At 36.5% G+C, this 19,540-nt stretch overlaps 1 protein-coding gene across 1 annotated transcript in view; it reads right to left on the bottom strand.

Annotated features, from left to right (window-relative positions):
• The window catches only part of MMS22L (MMS22-like, DNA repair protein), a gene marked incomplete at its 5' end in the record, with an annotated part of 100,249 nt that extends 81,995 nt beyond the window's left edge, over window positions 1-18,254 (bottom strand). Inside the window, 9 exon segments of the mRNA XM_009577076.1 lie at window positions 510-689; window positions 2,515-2,628; window positions 6,718-6,848; window positions 8,858-8,951; window positions 10,208-10,385; window positions 10,482-10,569; window positions 13,522-13,574; window positions 15,938-16,063; window positions 18,067-18,254. Of these exon segments, the coding sequence (XP_009575371.1) occupies window positions 510-689; window positions 2,515-2,628; window positions 6,718-6,848; window positions 8,858-8,951; window positions 10,208-10,385; window positions 10,482-10,569; window positions 13,522-13,574; window positions 15,938-16,063; window positions 18,067-18,254 (1,152 nt within the window).
• Between the last annotated feature and the right edge of the window lie 1,286 nt (window positions 18,255-19,540).

The raw sequence follows: 19,540 nt of genomic DNA, 5'->3' as shown, positions 1-19,540 counted from the left end.
TCATGCCATTGCTGTGATGCAAAGGGAATGCAGTTAGACAGATTGGAATTTATCCAGAGCAGAGCTACCACTTTAAAAAAAAAAAAAGTGGCATTAACAATTACACAGTCAATGTTTGAGGTTTAAACTTCATACGGTACAATCTAATGTGTTCAGTTCCTAAAACAACAAACCCAGTGAAGCATTTATGCTGCAGGCAGGCAGTCTTAAAACATATGCTACATCATTAAGTATATGTGCTACTAACTACTTGGGATATTTCAAGTTTCCTTAATACAGTAATCTACTGAATATCTGGTGTATAACATGAATATGTCAGGGGCTCCTGGAATGTTTACTGACTTGTACAAAGCACACCTTAACACCACCAACCTTAAAGAACCTTTTTTTAAGGAGTGTGAAAATTCCTGTACTACCACATGGATTGTTTTCTGTTAACAAAAACAACCAAAGTTAGAGACCTAAATAAATTATAATAACTTTCAGTATTTAGAAAAAAGCATACCCACCTTTTCATCTAGATTTCCATTACGGTCAAACTGGTAGAGTGATGCCAGATGAGTAATAATCCACCAGCTAAAACTCAATGGGTCTTTACACTGAATTGTTTCAAAACCAGACATCCTTTCAGAACTACTTGGCCTTTCAAAGATATTCTTTAAATTTTTGTTCACCAAGCTCCAGAAACACTGTAGAAAATGCAAAAGTAAATTTGAACTGTGTTGAATAACAAAGCCTACGTTAACAATTTTCTCTACAATACTGTCCTGTTGATTAATTTGCTTTTACAGAGAACAAGCAAGATGAGAGTCATTTTAAGAAAATAACAAAATACAGTGTTGAGTATTACTAGAGAAAACCTGAAGCTACTTTAGAATGTCCTCTCTCAAATGCCAGTAGAAAGCAATGTGAAAGGACAAGCCTTGGTCACAGGGAAGAACATGGTGTGATACTCCGCAGGCAAAATTACAAGCTGATGGAATGACGATGTACAGACAGGGTGGTGCACCAACACTCACATGAGAGAGACTGGAGTTCTTTAATGAAGAATTTTTATAACAGATTTTTGAAAAACTTTTAGTGTCAGACTAACCTAACCAAGAGGAATGTAGTAGTAGATGGTAGAGAATCAGTCTGAAAGACAGCAAACTGAGGTTCAAATTCCCTGTTTTGTTCCAAGTCTGTTCCAGCGCTAACAAACTGATTAATTCTCTTTTGCTCAGATCCCTGTCTATACCACAATATCACTTCTTACAGCCTGTGCCTATCTTCCCTAATTATACAGAAACTCTCCGGGACTTCTTTGCACCTGTATTTCACCCACCTTAGCTGGGTCCTGATCCTAACTTTTGCTTCAAAGTGCTAATGCTAGTGCAAACACTTAACACTAACAAAGTTTCACTTGTGTTGTCCACCTTTACATCTGTTGTCCTTAATGAGTAAATAGCTGACAGTAGAGTGTTTGTACTGATAAGTACTTCATTCTATACTAAGTGAACAGTACTTATTGAGCAGATGGCAGCGTTGGTTCTTATAAAGATTATTTCAGAAAACTTTCAAAGGATTTTGACACTTCTTAATATTCATTCAGAGAAACATCAGCTCAATTCTAACCAGCAGTCAAGAAAGAAAAATCAAAACACTAGAAAAATATTAGCAAAGGAAAAGAACAAAATAGAAAACATCATTATGCAATGTATAAAATCATTTGGCCACCTAATCCATACTTGCAATACTGCATGCAATCCTGGTATTCTGCCATTCGAAAGAGGATGTAGTAGTATGGAAAAAGGTTCAGAGAAGGGTGACAAAGATGACCACAGGTAGAGAATGGCACCTGTAAAAAGAATGACTGAATACAGTAAGACTTTTCAGCCTAGAAAAGGCAGGAGGTAGGAGATACCAGAAAAAAACCTGAAGAGGCATATGAAGTCATATTGGTATAAGGAAGGAGAACAGGTAGTGATTGGCTCTTCCAATAAAAGTATAAGGTGGCATCAAAAGAAGCCAGCAACTACAAGATTCAAAAACAAAAACCAGGTTGTTCTTGTATAGGTAGTTAAGGTATGGGTATCAAAGACAGAAACCTGGGCTAGATGTCTGACTGTACCCGTGTTTCTCATGCCTGGAGGTGAATCATTGCATGACATAACACATAAATTGCAAATAATAATAAAATTTTAAAAAAATAGGTAAAGATGGTTTCTTTTCTTCTACCATACAACTTTCACAGTCTGTTCCTTTGCTTTGCTTTCCTTAGCACAAGGAGTACTCCTTATCAGTGCCCTAGGTCATAACCAAACAGTACACTGCAAACCTAGAGTCAGGACTTGATGCACATTCAAGACAGCGGCCTGAAGCATCACAGTTAGCATGCAGTCCTCCTAAGGCAAATATAAAGTTCAGTTCTATCATGAGATATGTGAACTAGTGCATTCATGGCAATCTGGAAACATTTGGCGACTGTATTGCATATGTAACATGCATGCATATGTAACAGTATTCTTCCATTACCTCTGTGTGAGATCCTTTATTTCTGTGGTCCAGCAGCTGAATAAGTAGAATCCATAATTCTTTAATGCAGGTACAGGGATAATGGTGACTAGTAAGAGCCTCAGAAGGTCTTACCTAAAAGAGAATATGCAATACAATTATTCAGAGAAGTGTTATTTTTGAAATTGCATTTTACGTACCAATATTTCCTCTGGTTTTGGTTGTTTGGGGTTTTTTGCAGTTTAATATAGCTACAATTACATATTGGAAAGTGCATATTTCATTAACATCCAAAATATCTCTCTCATAAAACAAAGACTGTTTCCTAATTTTACATAAGTTACAGGTTATGCTATTTCTTAGTTTCTTCTGAGCCACTTTCAAACATTATTTAATCAAATGAAAATGGGATTCTGAGGCCTAAATGAAAAAGAATTGCAATAAATACTGATTCATTGTCTGACAGTGAGGAAAAGAGAAAATGATTGATTAGATTTTCTTGATGTTCTTGGGAAGATAAGAAAAAGATTTCAAATGATTTAATAGCTATTATTGTTGTTATTTTTAACTGAAAAATCCTTAATGACTAGGCATAATGCTAGTAGAATATGTTTTTGTTGGCATGAGGATGTTAATGTTCCCACAACATTTCACAAAATCTGCTTTTCGGTAAATTTACTGCAAGGCATTATTTTAATATGCAGAAAACAGCATATTTCAAGTCATGTACGTTATTTGATTAGTATTCCATATTTAACAAAATTCACTCAGACTGATGCATTTCAAATGCAAAGTAGTCTTCTTGTGATTCATTTTTCAGTTTTACATTCCCTGAATTGTGAAACAAAATAAGCAAAACAGCAAAAGGAAGTGCTAAATACATAAAAATTCTCTGTATGCTTTAATGTTTTTAAGACCTACCAGCACTGTATTTAAAATAATCATAGTATAGACAAAACTTTACTTACTCTGTTTTAGGACCTACGAATCCACTGAACTGTATTTAGAGGTGGTAAAAATAGCGAGAAAAGCTTTGCTTAAATAACATAATTCAGCACATTTTACCTTCAGCAAGGACACAATGGCAGAAATGTAGAAAGAAAAGAGGCAAGACAAAGCAGCCTATACTCAATTTATCCCTAAACAATGAGTAATCCAAGTTGAATAATCAACCTACACCCCTCTAAAGCAAATAGAGGGGAATGGGCACATAGAGAGACTAATTCATCTAACTCACCGCAGGAGAAAGAACTGTTGCTATCCTTCCCTGACAATAAAAAGAACCTAGGGTGACTAGTTTAGCCAACTAACTCCTAGACACTTAGATCTGATGAGATGAATCCAGAATTTTTATATCTTCATGCTCTTCCTGATCCATTCATGCACAACTATTTTCGAATTACACTGGTACTTAAGATCATTTCTGATTTGGAAACCTAATGGTGTAAATTAAAAATTAAATCAAAGTATGCAATGCCAGTGACAGCAGTAGCTGTATGAAAGAGACATTACAGAAGTGGGAGTGAATGACTAAAACCACACTCTCACAATTAGAAGAACAAGTATATTACCATTAGTTTCAAATCTGCATAATATTCTATAAGGATACAGACTTTTTATTTATCATCCACCTTTAGAATAATACATTTACAACTACTGTTTTCATTCAGCTCCAAATCAGGTTTAAATACTGAACACTTAATTATAAGTATGAATTTATACGTATTTATAAGTGTGACACATAATTTGTTTTTCTCTCTATAAAGAACCCTGCCTACCCTATGAATTTGTCAGGGTGGACACTGACAATTGATTTAAGAACATCATAAGGTTAAGACTGAAATATTTAAAATAATTCTATTATCCACATTCCACATAAGCTGTTTAGAGTTTTTCATGTGCCTATGCCTCCTCACACTTTTAAAGATCTGTTATGGGAATCTCTCAAAAATCTGAATTAATCTTATGTAAATATTATCTTGAGAATAAACATCAGTGTGACCACTAAAGTCTATTGAAAAATGCATTATTTAACTACTAACTTCCCAAAACTGAAGTGCCTCAAAAATACTCTGGTTATGACTCATCACCAAAGAGCAAAACAGATCCCTCAGAAAGGAGCAGTCTACTTATTACAGATGCACTACAACACTGGAGGATTCTATGGAAGTATTAGGTACACAAACTATCTTACAAGTGAGAGTTTCAGGCCTTTTACATTGAGTACCAGTTGTTGCAGCAACTAGGTTTCTTCATCTACTACTTGCATCTACTACTGTGCTATTCTACAAGATAGCAGGATCTCTTCTGCAGGAGATGTGCAGTATCCATCCAGGATAAAGTTTGGCTAGTAGTATCAAAGCAAGACACCATACAGATATTGGTTAGACTAAGGATAACCAAGACATTGTTTTCTTCAGAGATAGTCTGGATTTCTTCTTGCAACATCCTGAGTTCAGTATCTGGTAAGAATGGGTATAACCTCAAATTGTGGTATTGTTGGGACAGTAGAGCTCTGGTGCCAAAGATGTGCTGCTGAAAATGGAAAGAAGATCCAAGGATATATATTTCTCTGCCAAATGTATCTCAGAGTACAATGGGCTCAGCACATGATCCAAGCCAAGCGTCTTGATACCAGAGCTGCCCAAGAAACCGATCTGAAAATATGAGTCTAGGGTTTAGAGTTTATGTCCCTCCTTCCAAGGATACCCACAAATTTTAAAAGCTGCACTTTTGAATATTCTCAGCCGAAAACTTAATGACATGTTTTAGTGATGAGCTGACAATGTCATCTATTATGGGTATCAGTTGTGTTTTCAATAATTTTGAGGGACGTTATTTCCATTACTGGATTATAGCAATGAATGCATACTAAAGGAGGCACCAGCTGAAGAGACGTTATCCAGCTCAAGTGCAAGCTCCACTTCAGAAATGAATCTCAAATAGAACTAGTTCAAGCTGTGCTGCCCAAGCCTAGGGAGAGCTGAAGAAAAAGCGGTGGCAAAACAATCTTCTCTCTTTGTAATGTGGCTCTGTAGAAGCAGGATGAATCTGTCATTTTAACATCTGACATTTCAAAGCTTACCATCAAGCACAATGGTCAACAGATACTATTTGAATCTTCCTTTAACAAAATTACTCTCATCTATTTGCCTTTTGATGGGGGAGGAGGTTGCAGTATTATCTGATAATTTAATAGATCAAAACTAATTTTAAAAGGTAACAGAGTTCTCTACAGAAAGATAGTTTAAAAGAACAGTTATCAAATGCTCGTACAGCCATTCCCCCCCCCAAACAATAATATGAAAGAAGTGGGACTCCATTTTTCATGTCTTTGTACTAGGAAAACATAAATTATACAGTGGTCACTGCTACTTATTCTCAGAGTTCAGTCCTGAGCTCATGGATCGCACATGCCTATCTAAAGCAGGTTTCACAATGACCCAGTCAAAGATTACACAGCTCTTTTACTAGCTGCTATATGGAACTATTACGACGTTCTAGCTTTGGAGTGCTCAAAACAAGGGAGAAAAACACTGCAGGTACTGGGGAGAAGGGGAGAAGGGGAGAAGGGGAGAAGGGGAGAAGGGGAGAAGGGGAGAAGGGGAGAAGGGGAGAAGGGGAGAAGGGGAGAAGGGGAGAAGGGGAGAAGGGGAGAAGGGGAGAAGGGGAGAAGGGGAGAAGGGGAGAAGGGGAAAGAAAAGGGAAGGGAAGGACAAGATTTCCCTTGACAAACGTAAAAGCACTGTAACAGAAAGATGAGGTTGTGGAAATAGGAGCAGTGCAACAATAAACTGTAATATGACATTCTGTAAGTGTCCAGTTAGCTTACTGCCAGGATTACAGTTATTCTCTTTTTGTTCCTGTTGAGAGTTTGAAAAGATTGGGTTTTTTGAATCTATAGCTCTAAACCTTTTAGACTGTGCCATGTCTGGCATTAAACCTGGAACGCTGAACTTAGGAAATGTGGCACTCACTTCTGCTCTGTACACAGTGCATTTCAATATTACTCCCTCATTCAACTGCCAGATGGTCATGAATAAATGTAACACAATTTGAGCTCCTAACAAATAACACTCTTTAAAACATGGAGATATAAAGCGATACATAACATTTAAAACTTAGCAGTAAGAAGTCATATATGTATTGGTGCAATATCTAATTCATATGGTTCCCAATACAAGCATCTAACTGCCCAAGTCCTATATAAAGAAAAAAAGTTACCTTTATATACTTGTTGATGGACAAGCTTATTAAATCAGATATGAGATTTCCACAGTGTGTTTCAAATAAACCGATACTGGTTAAATTCTCTCCAGTTAGATTTATGAAATGGTTAGCATATACAACTTGTCCTAAAACACAAAAGAAAGTTAGACCTATTTAGTCCTGGGTTTGGCTGCAGGAATACAAGAAAGACAGGAAATTTTTTCTATGCTATGATTTCCGAATTGGTTTGTTGAGCTCTATGTAATTTTAATTTACAACTCATTTGGGAAAGTTCATCCATTCTAAGTTCAAGCTAGTCCTTCATTATTACAGTGAAGTCTGGTATTATTCTGGTTGACAGTAAAATAGTTCGGCACTTTACAGCCTTTTATTGGCACAGTTTTTGCAGTGGAATAAAGATTTATTTATCTGCAAGTTCCTCTTTGTCACGTGCCAGTGCACATGTTCTGAAATCATGACATGTTTTGCAGATATGCAAGTTGATGACAAACAATTCTGGAGAGGTCTAACACTTTCCTTTAGATGTGTTGATGTAAAAAGCTGGCATGATCGTATTCCAACTTGAGCATTTGTAGACATTAACACAGATAAAATGGTAAAGTTAAGAGACTGTAAGATCTTATCCCACAAGCTTTTCAACAGTACAACTCCCTTGACATCAGTGGAACAGAAGATATGTAGAACGAGCCTGTACTTTATTCTTGGAAATGCAGGGTGAAGCACTGAACCCACTATCCTGCCATTGGTCTCAGCAGTATGAAGTTTCTACTCAGCATACCTTACAGAACGAGATGAGAACCTAAAAAATTCTACAAGGCACATAAGAATAAAAGACAAGATAATATATGTAGAGATAGTACTGTCTTGACTAGTAAATTTTGTTGTTAAAAAGCACGAGCTTTCACTTATGAAAATGGATTCCTGCATTATTACTCAGAACTTCACCTAGAAATAAATATAGAATTCTGGACAATAAGTTGCCTCCAACAGTTTTCCCATCCTTTCTCCAAAAGGCCACAAAACAGGAAAACAAGTTATCCCACAAAGAATCATAAAAGAAACTTAGAATTATAGAACAAACAGCCAACGCACACATTACCCAGTAACACAGACATGCAGAAACAGTGAAGATGCATTAATCCGTGCAAGGCTGTGTTGTGACAGCACTCAGAGCAGGCAAAAGCTAATCCAAGAGTTCAGATTCAGTACCAGTTACCTGGGCTAAACATACAGTGCATTCTTTCTGGACCTCAACGTTACTCCAATTGTTACTGTTGCAATTTCTATATAGAACTTATATTGATAATTTATAATAACGGGGCAGGGGGGAGGAGATTTGGCTGTAGTGACACAATGATTCTAGAAGAAAACAGATTTTTGTGATTTTTTTTTTGCTAGCATGGACATGAACAATAGATATAATTTTCACAAAGCAAATAAAGTTCTCTTCTGTATTTTAACAATTCTTCAGCAAATCAAACTACTTTGAAGTTGGGTTCTTCAATTGCATTCTATGACCTTTTTTTATCTAGCTTCTATGAACAGCTTACTCTTATCAATCTTCTTTTTGCCCTTTAAACAAAAAAAAAAAAAAAAAAAAAGAAAAAAAAGAGGTATTGCCTTGCCCTTTTCTTGCTGTACTTTTACAAGCTCCTCTGACTGAGGCTTCTTCTTTTGCCCAGTATTTTCTTAGTGTCGCATACGGTTAACAATACAAAATCTCTGTTCTGAGATTCTTTGTTCTGGTCCATTCTTGGACACTTTTCCTACACTGTTTTCATCAAATTGCTGTTCACTGTTATGCATTCTGGGTCTCTGCAAATGCATTTTTATTTGCAATGTCAAAAAGTGTATTGTTATTAAATATTTAGTATGTTGTAAGCATCAGTTGAGAACAAACTTCGTAATCTTGGTCAAGTTTTGATAAAACAAATTCCTAATGCTATTTCTCTTAATTTGAGCTACATGAAGATTCACAAAGAACCTGCCTTCACCATATTTGCGTTTACCTTATTAAATATAGCTATGCTTAAAAACTACCAAAAGTAGTAAATGATTCTGGACAAATTAAGATGAGAAATCTAGGGAGGTCATATGTACAAGAATAAGTTCAAGAAAAAACCTGCATACTTACTCATCATTTTTTCACCTAGTACATGAAGAACTTCCAATACTAGCCAATTAATATCCAAGTGGAGGTGTAGTAAATGCCATGATGGGGGAAAGACCTGTGATTAGAAATACACACATTTATTTATTGTTAACATTTCTTCAGCGAATTCTGGATACCGTACTAAGACACGTGAAGATGGGCATACATTTTGCCTGCAGTGAACATTATGGATATCTATGATCAAATACACTGTAACATACAAACATGCCATTCAGGAAGAGGAAAGGAAGAGGAAAGGAAGAGGAAAGGAAGAGGAAAGGAAGAGGAAACGAAGAGGAAACGAAGAGGAAACGAAGAGGAAACGAAGAGGAAACGAAGAGGAAACGAAGAGGAAACGAAGAGGAAACGAAGAGGAAACGAAGAGGAAACGAAGAGGAAACGAAGAGGAAACGAAGAGGAAACAAAAAACCTTCATGACAATTAATTCTGTCTGTAGAGGACATTTGTGAAGACAATTTAAACACAATGTCTTGATTCAAGCTTGACATATTACAACACCCTTAGTTATCCTTTCCTTTCCAGAAAAGTATTAGGTAGCACACAAACTGCTAAAGTAAAGGGTGCTCTTAAAGTAATTCCAAAATGTCAATATTCTCTTCCTTAAAGTTTACTTGAAATTACTGTTTCTTTCATCAGCTCAACAGTGGCCCTACTGACAAGCTAAACAAACAGAAAGATTCAAAATGCTGCTTCTCAGTAGATCATTCCTCTCCAGATACTAGTTTATACAACCTAAGACTGAAATTCCTTTTTTCTTTCTAAAAGATTTGAAAGCATTAGTTAATATATGTATGCACAAATCTTAATGGTGTATACTTCACTAGTGTTTAATGCTGCAGTGCCTACTTCCATGTCTGCACTTTTCTTCTTCATATGCATGACCTTTTCCTATTTTGAGTCAGATTTCAGAATGTGTTTTTAAAAAAGTGCCCCTCCTACTGGGAAGCTCAGAAATTTTAACCATTAGTAAGGACAAACACCGAGGAATTTTTTAAACATGCTATGCTAATTCAAGCCTACTTATCTACCTGTAATTGGTATTATCATTTGTATAGTGCAGGAAGAATTCTAAAAGCTATAAAACATAAAAATAAATAGATAAATAAAAACAACAATAGCAAATGCAGAGCTCACTAGTTGTGTTTGCCAAGCATGGGATGGCACTTAGTTAATAAAGGGAAAAAACCCTGAAATATAAAGTGTAACTTCAATTTCAGCCTGAAGAAAGATTAATTCTTATTCAGCCAGAAGTTATCAAGTTAAGTATGTACTGTTATACAAAAAAAAATTAAAATTGTAAAATACATCAACCTTTGCCTGATGCTGAATAGTAAATGCTGCCAGGACACTGCTAGGGATTTCACAAAGGTGACCAATGTGTGTGGTCAAAGCATGAAGCTCTTCCACCAACATTGATGGTAACTGCGCTTCTAGTTCTTCATATGGATGGAGCATTCCATTATTTTCCACTTTTGGGGGTTCCAGATACCTGAACACACATACACAGACACACAATCAGAAAATGAATAAGAAGCAGCTACACAAAGCTCAGTACATAAGTTAGTAAATTGTGTGCAAATCTCACCTGAAGACGAAAACTTTCACATAATGCAAAAACTCAATACATTGATGCCTGATGCTCTCTGCCTCAGAGTGCAAGTTTGCAGCTTGACCTGAAGTAAAACAGATCAATAGCTTAAAGCAGATGTGCCCACACTGTGACTCATTTAACATATGCATTCTTCACAGTAATTAAACCAGACCACTGGAAAGCCACCCCCTTTTCTGAGGACAACTTGGGAGGTGCCTGGTGGCAAACACCCACTTCTAACTGTCATCTTGCCAAAGGGATCCATTCTTTATCTTTTCATCTCAGGAGCATATCCAGATACAGAGCGAAAAGAAGGCATCCAGTCCCTCAGGAAAAGTGGCAGACGCAAGCAATCAGTGCTAGAAGAAATCATTCAGCCCTACTGCCCTGCTCCCTGTCTGCTTCCAAGACACCTTCAGAAAAGACATGTGTGAAACAATTTCTCAGCATCCTTTTCTCTAGGGGGACTTAAGCAAGTGGACTTATTTGGAAGCATGGTTTGTAACTTCTCTTCCTAGGAAGCATCACATTGTTGCACAGTGCCTTAAGATGTATAATGCTAAGAGCCATCCATTCACAATCCTGTAGCCTGCCTTTCACTTGCAGGTGTGTAGCCTTTCAGCCAGTTATTGCAACTATGTGTCTCCTTTCCTTTGCTCTCTGAAGCTGTTGTTCTCATGGCGTTACCCTCCTTACCTTGCACCTGAAAGCTCAAACACCATCGTTACAGCAGAGATTCACTGGAAGCAATTGCCACTGGTGTTGAGAATCATTCCTTATTTTTTCCCACACCTTGCCTTGTAGCTTTCAGTTTATATTAGAGAAAGATGAAACTTAGTGCGTAACAAAGCAGATACAGTCATTTAAATATCTGATAACTACTATCCAATAATATATATACACAAATGCTTAGCAACCAGTCAGCCTGCAACACTTGTATCTGATTAAGCACGTGCCAGTCACTGTTAAGAGCATCATAAATGGGAACAGCAAATGAGGAGTTTGAGCATGCACCAGTGAAAGTGTATCGCACTAGAGGAGATGCATGGCAAAAACTCTGTGTCACCTGCTGCACTGGACTGCATGTCCAGGGAAAAGCAATTGCCTTTGCTCCTCTCCCCAGCTGGCCACTGGGGAATCCTCCCCTTCCTCTTCTTCCTGTCTCTCTTCCCTTTGTTTCCCCCGTCCCCTCCAGGTAACCTTCAAGTTCACGTATGCCACTTGTTAGGGACCCCACAAATAAAGTTTTGTTTCCACTGAGTGAAGCAAAATCAACTGGTACAAGTATCATAGTATTCCAGTGTACAGCCTACCCCCACCACATAAGAAGCCATAGGATCTGCCATGGTAATGTACCATAGGTTTAGAGGCTCAGATCACTCTGTTCTAAAGGAATTATTTATAAATATTACTGCTGCTTTGTAGCAATTACAAATATTTTATCCTAAGTTCTTGGAAGTTCTGTTAAGCAAAATTTTATATTACAGTATTTCACTACAAAATCTTTCGCATACTGTCATAAATCATTGATCATTGAAATAAGTGGAACAATACAGGAAGAGTGTTAAAAAACAGATCAGGCATTTTCAAAAAAAAAGGCAAAACGACACAGAGCATAAGAAAAGATTTTATATGGCTTCCACATTACAGAGTTCTCAGTATCAAGTCTCCAAAGCTCGTTAAGACTGATAGGAAATTAAATGAAATGTACGATATTGATATCTGTATAAACATATATGCACAACAAAGATTTACTGAGCTAAAACTCTAAACTGGTGTTTTAAACAGTGGCAACAGCACATTTATCTAAGACATCAATAATACTTAACATCATACTGCCTGATCATTTTAAATATTTTAAGTCTCACAACACTCCTCTACTACTAGCTTGCTTGTATCAAGGGGGAACTGAGTCACAGATGTATCAGTGACTTGCTCAAAGTCACAAAGAAAGCTTGGTGCAAAGTGTAAAAATCAAGTTTTCTATTTTCCTAGCTTATTTGACAAAAGGAAGAACATGATACAAAGAAGAGAACAAGCAGATGCTTAAATTTAAGGGAAAAAGAACTACAGAACAGTTACAGTTTTTTGGTGTCCAGCTACCATATAAAAGTTCAAATGTAATTTAAAATAAGGTTATTTCCACTTATGTATTAAATGTCAGCAAAATCAGACTTTTAAGATACAATCAACAAAAGCTTGATTGTATGAAAAGCTTGATGTAAATTCATACCAATTATTTAAATGGCAGAGCATGACAATATCAAACCAAAATAATAATAATGTGTAAAAATATTCACTTGTACTCTTACAACACTAACAATTTATCTGTAATGAGAAGATACTACAGACAGTTTATTTCCGAGTAATTACTGAACTTCTCAACTTGCTAATTCAGCCTTCAAACTTACAATAAGCCCAAGGCTGCAATAATCCTTCAGAAACATACTGTTTCTCATGTCTTAGTATTTAATTGAAACAAAGCATTTTGTAGTGATCCTATTTTATTGATCCTGCTGCAAAGATAAATTAAGTTTGTAAATAACTCTAAACTAAGCAAACTTGTTTAAATGTAAGCCAAGAGAACACTGAAAAAACTCCCAACCCACTACTTTTGTAACTAAAATACTTATTGGGAGTTTTGATGCAACTTTCCATTTTTAATTAAACAAATTAATAGTTTTGCCAAATTCTACCTTAGGGGTGACATCTTAGCTGAAGTCAAATTAATGCGAAATTCCCCACTAAGGTCAGGAGGGTCAGAATTGCCTGTGCACCTATTGCACAGACAGATCTGGTTCCAAACTGACGCACAACATTTCCACTACCTATTTTCACAGTACCTTACATCACTTGGTTGCCTATATTTGTACCCTTACTGCAGGTTTATGCTGGTTAAATGCTGTTCTGTGGCACACTCCATGAGCCCTTGGTCAAGAGTCAAAGCACAAGTGTGATCTGTGATAATATACTTCTATAATGAAAAGGTAGTCAGATACCTATCCCAGTGTCAAATAAAATGTATTAAACTTACCAAAATCAGATGAACTCATTTGTACTAGGTTTTCCAGTCTGTATATCTGTTGCCTATTTAAAGGAATACAAAGGTTTATGGTATTTATATAGGTAAAAGTTGTTTGACTACATTTTAGTAAGGTCTAAATAGGACAGAGAGAGGTGAGAGGTGTTCCTTGCTTTGTATTTCTGAAAAAGCTTACAGAAATGTAAATTAGGAAAGAGTATTAGTGGGAGGCAACAGACACATCCAAGTGTGAAGGAAAACAATGGATAGAATTTTTGCTTGTTTTTAAAACATTAAACACAGTAACAACAAATACAAAATAAGCTAAATATCGGGGGAGGAAAAAAAAAACCACACACACACAAAAATCCCAAAAGCGATTCCCTGTAAGCGATCTTTCCATAAACATAACTCAACTTCATTTTTGACCACCGAATAAACCTGAAAGTTAGTCCCCACGGCATATGCTCAGTATACACTAAATTAATTCACTTGTGAATGAACACTAGTAAATCCAGTCAGCAGCTTTTCCCGCTTCCTGCTCAGGGTGGTCTGCTGCTTAACTTAAGCACAAAAGATAAACAGCAACAAATATAGTAGAGTAAAAGAAGAAAGTGTCTCTAGAAAAGTTAAAACTCAGTTGAGTTTTGGAGGGGGGAGAGAGCATTTTTAAAGAAGCTGCTAACTGCCACCGCAAATGAAAATTAAAAAATCTGTAACACGGGTAAGTACTCAGCCATATTCTGCAACAACTGTTATTTTCAAGTGGCCTCAAGTATAGTCTCCACAGAGATAACGTGGTACTAAACTGAATACATGAAAAGCGCAACTGTGTAAGACAGACTTTTGAAAGAAAATGCTGCATAAACTGTGCCTCATTTCTTATACAGTCAAAGCAGCAACTGCTGAACAATTCAAAAACAGGATACTTAGATCCAACCCAGATCAACTCTTCTTATGAAAAAAAAAAAAAAAAAAAAAAAAAAAATTGAAAACTACTAAGTACCCATAAGGATCCAAAAACCCAGATTGTAACCTGTATATTAAAGGGCAGGCACACATTAAAATTCTCTCCCTCAGCTCTTCCTTCCTTGGATAAAATCATGTCAGCTACCCAAGATTACCTTCAGCCATTTAGGTGGGTTGTGGGGTATTTTTGTTTGCAGAGGGACTTGTCACACCAAAAGACAGCTTAGCAACCAAACTCTCATAGCCAAGAGTTAGCTGAAATCCATTATTCCACCACTTTGGTAGGTTTTAAAACACGTATAGCTTGAAAAACTTAAAAACCACAATAAAATATATTATGCCTCATGTGCATCGCTATTACAATTACAGGGCAGTTTATATTACAGAAAAAAAAATTTAATTCAAGAGATCAACTACTTCACTGTCTCACTGCCCAGTGATTTTATGTTAATAAAAAACACACAGATCAGACTAAATGCTGAAAGAGATACAGTATTTCTTTTCACTAAATTATGCTCCGATCTCCTTCATTATCAGATTTTTAAAATTTTTTTTTAAATCACAGTGAAGTCAAAGCTTGCATCAAACAAGCAAAGCTAAATAATATTGGTTTTAATATATGTCCTGTCATCTATGCCATTGTATTTCAATAAGCCAGACCCTATTAATGATGTTTCACATCATGCTCTTGGTCATACCCTGAAGGGATGGAAGAATCCACTACAATCAAAGGAATGATGGAATATATCACATATATTTGTGGAATCATACAAAAGCTCCTCTCCCATCCACTCTCTGTATGTGCTGTACATCCTGAGGATTATCGGTAGCAAAGAGGATTATCGATGATCTGTGTATTTGCATTGACCAGATTAAACATCTACATTGAATTAGTCAAACACTCAGTAACTGTATCTGAAGAGATTGCTGAAGCTATCCTAATCCAAACAACTGAAGGAAGTGCTGCATCCAGCATTTACAGTATTTGATTTTTAACCTCCGCTTTTCTTTATGCACAAAAAAAGGACTTAAAATTTTCAAAAGACAACTTTAATTATATGGGTAGCACAATCTCATTCAAGAAAATCTTGTATAGTTTATTCCTATATTCCAAAGCTAGAGCCTTCTAAATTAATCACAACACTATTGTACTAACTACACTTATCAATTTTTATCTGAGGATGGCTAAGATATGCACCACACTGCTTAGAAACTTATTATTAAGTCCCATAATACTAAAAATCTGTGACACAAAATTTACTTCTTCTCATAATTCCATTTGTGTCTTATCCATCACTTACTGGAGTGTTAGATAGACAGCATAATCTTTTTAGATGCATTGCATAGCCCACAGTCTTTTATGATTTTATTATCAAAAACTTGAAAAGTTTGTTATATCCTTAAGGTGGGTATAATTACAGAAGTGGATTAATTATAAAATACATTAACGTTATCATACCTAAGTAATCCAAAGAGAAGTCCACAGGATTCAACTAATGCCATTTCAGTAACCCACTGAAAGCCAAACATTTCCACTACATCTTCTTCATAGTCATTTGGAGAAGGATCTAGTCTCAGCAAAACCCTGTAAAATAGAGCCAACAATATTTATACGTTCCCCAGTAATAAACCTATAGAATACAATATCTACAGTTTGCTTATGTATCACTAATATTTTATCAATATATCAGCAACATGTATACTACAGATAGGAAGGTGTAGCAGTGCTCTCAAAAGTCAGACTGTTACACCTTTTATAGCAATATAATATATAACACATAAAATATGACAACTCCTAGCTTCAAGAGCATAAACCCATGATATAGTCACAGGGCACAGTATATTTTAGAAACAAATAAAAATTAACAACCTTCCACCTTAAAGCATCTTCATCCTTACAAAGGGGCTGAGACATAAGTTACAGACTGCCCTTAACAGAACAAGCTGCTACGTTAGACAACATGCTCCACTGTAAGTTTATGTTTGGCATCTGTCTCAATGTACACTACATGCCTAATAACTAATGTTAGAACATACATTTGTTCCTTTATATATATTTAATAATATTTATATAGAACGCACTGATAAAAGCACGTTAATAGAAGCACACTTCTAGGTAGGTGAACTGATGAGGGTCACAAAATGTGACTTCATTATTAGAACTTAAACTAACATTAGGCCATGACTACCCTTTGCTCTGGCTAAAGAAAAAAAAAATAAAATCAGAATTACCATTTTACTGAAAGCAGAGAAAAATCAGACATCTGTATAGATTGTTAAAACACTATTAATTGTGCAAATACAAAAATATTTCATTAATGTGCTTTCAAAAAAAATCACAGCAAGCTGTATAACAATAACAACAACAAAGACATCAAAACAAATTATTTCAGAATTTTTCCACTGACTTTCATAAAATACTTCAGCGTAGATGAAGCTGAATTCACTAAGATGCAAGAAATATTTCTATTTCTATTTTTAAAAATAAAAAAACGTACTGGGCAAGCACTTGGTTTTCATTATATTACACACCAAATCCATATTCTTCTTGAACTATGCATTATTACCAATTCAGTTCTGTCATGAAACCGTTTCTGTCATGAAACCGTTTCTGTCATGAAACGAGGCCTTGTCAGTGTGGAATCTAGTACAGATATGTTCATGCAGACACAGGCTCTCTCAATGCCCTACTTGACATCAATTTGAATGAATGTGCTCTGATCCAAGGAAAAAAAAAAAAAAAAAAAAAGGTAGGGAATGGGGAGGTGCAGCGGAACCCCCTTTAAGGCTTTATAGAAAAGACTGTGGAAATGAAGGTTAAAAAAAACCCAAAGTAACAACACAAAATATGAGGCTTGGCAGGAGAAACCCACTGTAAGTATTCAAGTTCAAAGGTATACAGAAAGTACGGGGAAAGACAGACAGAAAGATCATGCTTTTGTAGGAAAAACAAGACAACCCCTGCAGGATCAGCAAATGGCACTGAAAACTAAGCTGGATCACAGACAGTAAAGAAGATATTAACTAAACCAAAGTAACGTTTTAGAATCTTATGGAAAATACTTACTTGTTATGCATGTGACTTCTGAACCTTAAATCCAGAATGCATGCAAAGGTAGAGCTTTGAGAAAGATGGTCTTAAAGCTACAAAGGACAGTCCTAGTGATCTGGGGAAGCTGGGCAGAGCAGGTTTGTTTCTATCACATGGAAAAGAGAGAAAGGGCCAGCATCAAATAGAGCATATGACTGGAGAAAGCAGTGCTGCAACCTCCTCAGAAATTTAAAGGGTCTTGGATGCTGTTGACCAACAGGTCAGTTTTGAAGTGTCCTAACAGGCCTGTAACAGGTCCTTTACAATACCTTAAAGAAAGTTCACAAAGCTAGGAACTGTACCTAGAAGACTGTTCAAAGCAGTGTTCAACACAATTGCCCTTCCTGCTTTGGTACACCACCAAGTTGATCTCAGGATTGTAAGAGCTGAAGAACAAAACTGATTTGGAAACCCTGTCAGCATTTAGAGGCACCAAACACCAGTGGAAAGAACATCTTAGAAGGGTATTATATTTGTAACTCAAAAAACCCCCATACCTCTTAAGAGATCCACTTGCTAAATAAGACTCTGCAGGGAAGCTTCTCCCTCCATTTTGGTTGTCAAAAGCACAGGAAAAACAAGGCAGCTTTGAGTTCTCATTCTCCACTTCCATTGCCATCTCCAAGCTTTCAGTGAGAAACTGGGGTGTGGAGGAAGCCACAAAGTCATCGTCCATTATTTCCACCTGATCCAGAAAATAAATAGATAAATTGAAAAACACTCATAGTGTTTCTTCAAACAGTTTTCTCATTGTTACAACTCCCCATAATCCTTCAGCTCAAGTGAGGACACAAATCTGACTAACTGTAACATCAAACTAACAAACAGAGAGATACCACCAAGAAAGGCAATCATGGTCTTCGTGCCCTGCCATGCAATTCTGCCGCTTTGTGCAACTTCATCTTCCTCCACCACAACCTGATCAGGGAATCACATCAGTGAAAAGGTAACCCTACAAAAACCAAAACAGGTTCGTTTTCTTCTGGTTTAGCTCTCTAAATTGACTAGTCGTGAGGTTAGACTAGCACGAGGGTAAAATAAGAGTCAGGAATGCATTAAAAGGCCCGGGCGAGCTACTTTCAGCAACACTTCATTTTGCAACCAGCGTAGCTATGCTATGAAAATACATCATGCATTACAGGCTGCCAGTTGTCCATGACTTTAAGGCAATATTACAGCTCAAGTTCCTTCTAAGAAGCAGTAAATACACCCCACGTGATAATTATGGAACCCTGAAATGCTAAAGTTCTAAAGCTCAGAAGATGATTCTGACATAGCTTAAGTTGGAAGTTTCTATTTAAAAAGTCTGACTTCCCAGGAATCCTAAAAAAAGAGAAATAAAAGCAAAAGGAGAAGGAAGACCATGTCCAAAAGAAGTTCACTGTGTACTTAACACTAGTGAATTAATGTTTTATACAACATCCTGAAAGAGTAGAACTAAGCAACAGGTGCCACAGAGTTCTACAATAATATGCAAACAATATAATTAAAACTATTAACTCCAAATTAAGTTTTCAATTTCATTGCTGGCAGTTTTTGATACTGTTCTTGCAGAAACCAGTTTACACCCTGGCTAGAGGTTGGTAATACAGAGGCTTTACTGAAAAATGAACTCAAGGAAAAAACCCAAAAGTTTCTGTTCTACTTTCACCCATTCATTCACATTCCTGCGGTGCAGTCGGCTGTGCAGCAGAAGCAGTGGCAACTCTTAAGTGAAAGGATGACTTCAGTGCTTCAGTTTACAGCAGGACCCTATGCATAGGTGTGTTAGCACAACTGGCAAGGCAGAAATAAGCAGCTAAAGGGAATGCCCTAAATCAGAAGAAGAGTTTCTAAGGAAAGTTGTTCAATTTAGGGTATCAAAATCGCCCCACACAATAGAAAACACTGGGGAAAAAAGTATAAAAAGGGCAGCTCTTCACGGTCGCAACACACGTCAGTTCCGTCCTTGTCTATCACATCCCCGACACA

Source organism: Fulmarus glacialis, unplaced genomic scaffold (assembly GCF_000690835.1).
Source record: "Fulmarus glacialis isolate BGI_N327 unplaced genomic scaffold, ASM69083v1 scaffold14624, whole genome shotgun sequence".
Classification (NCBI taxonomy): domain Eukaryota; kingdom Metazoa; phylum Chordata; class Aves; order Procellariiformes; family Procellariidae; genus Fulmarus; species Fulmarus glacialis.
The sequence above is the reverse complement of the archived record's forward strand: the minus strand, read 5'-3'. Positions and strand labels throughout refer to the sequence as shown.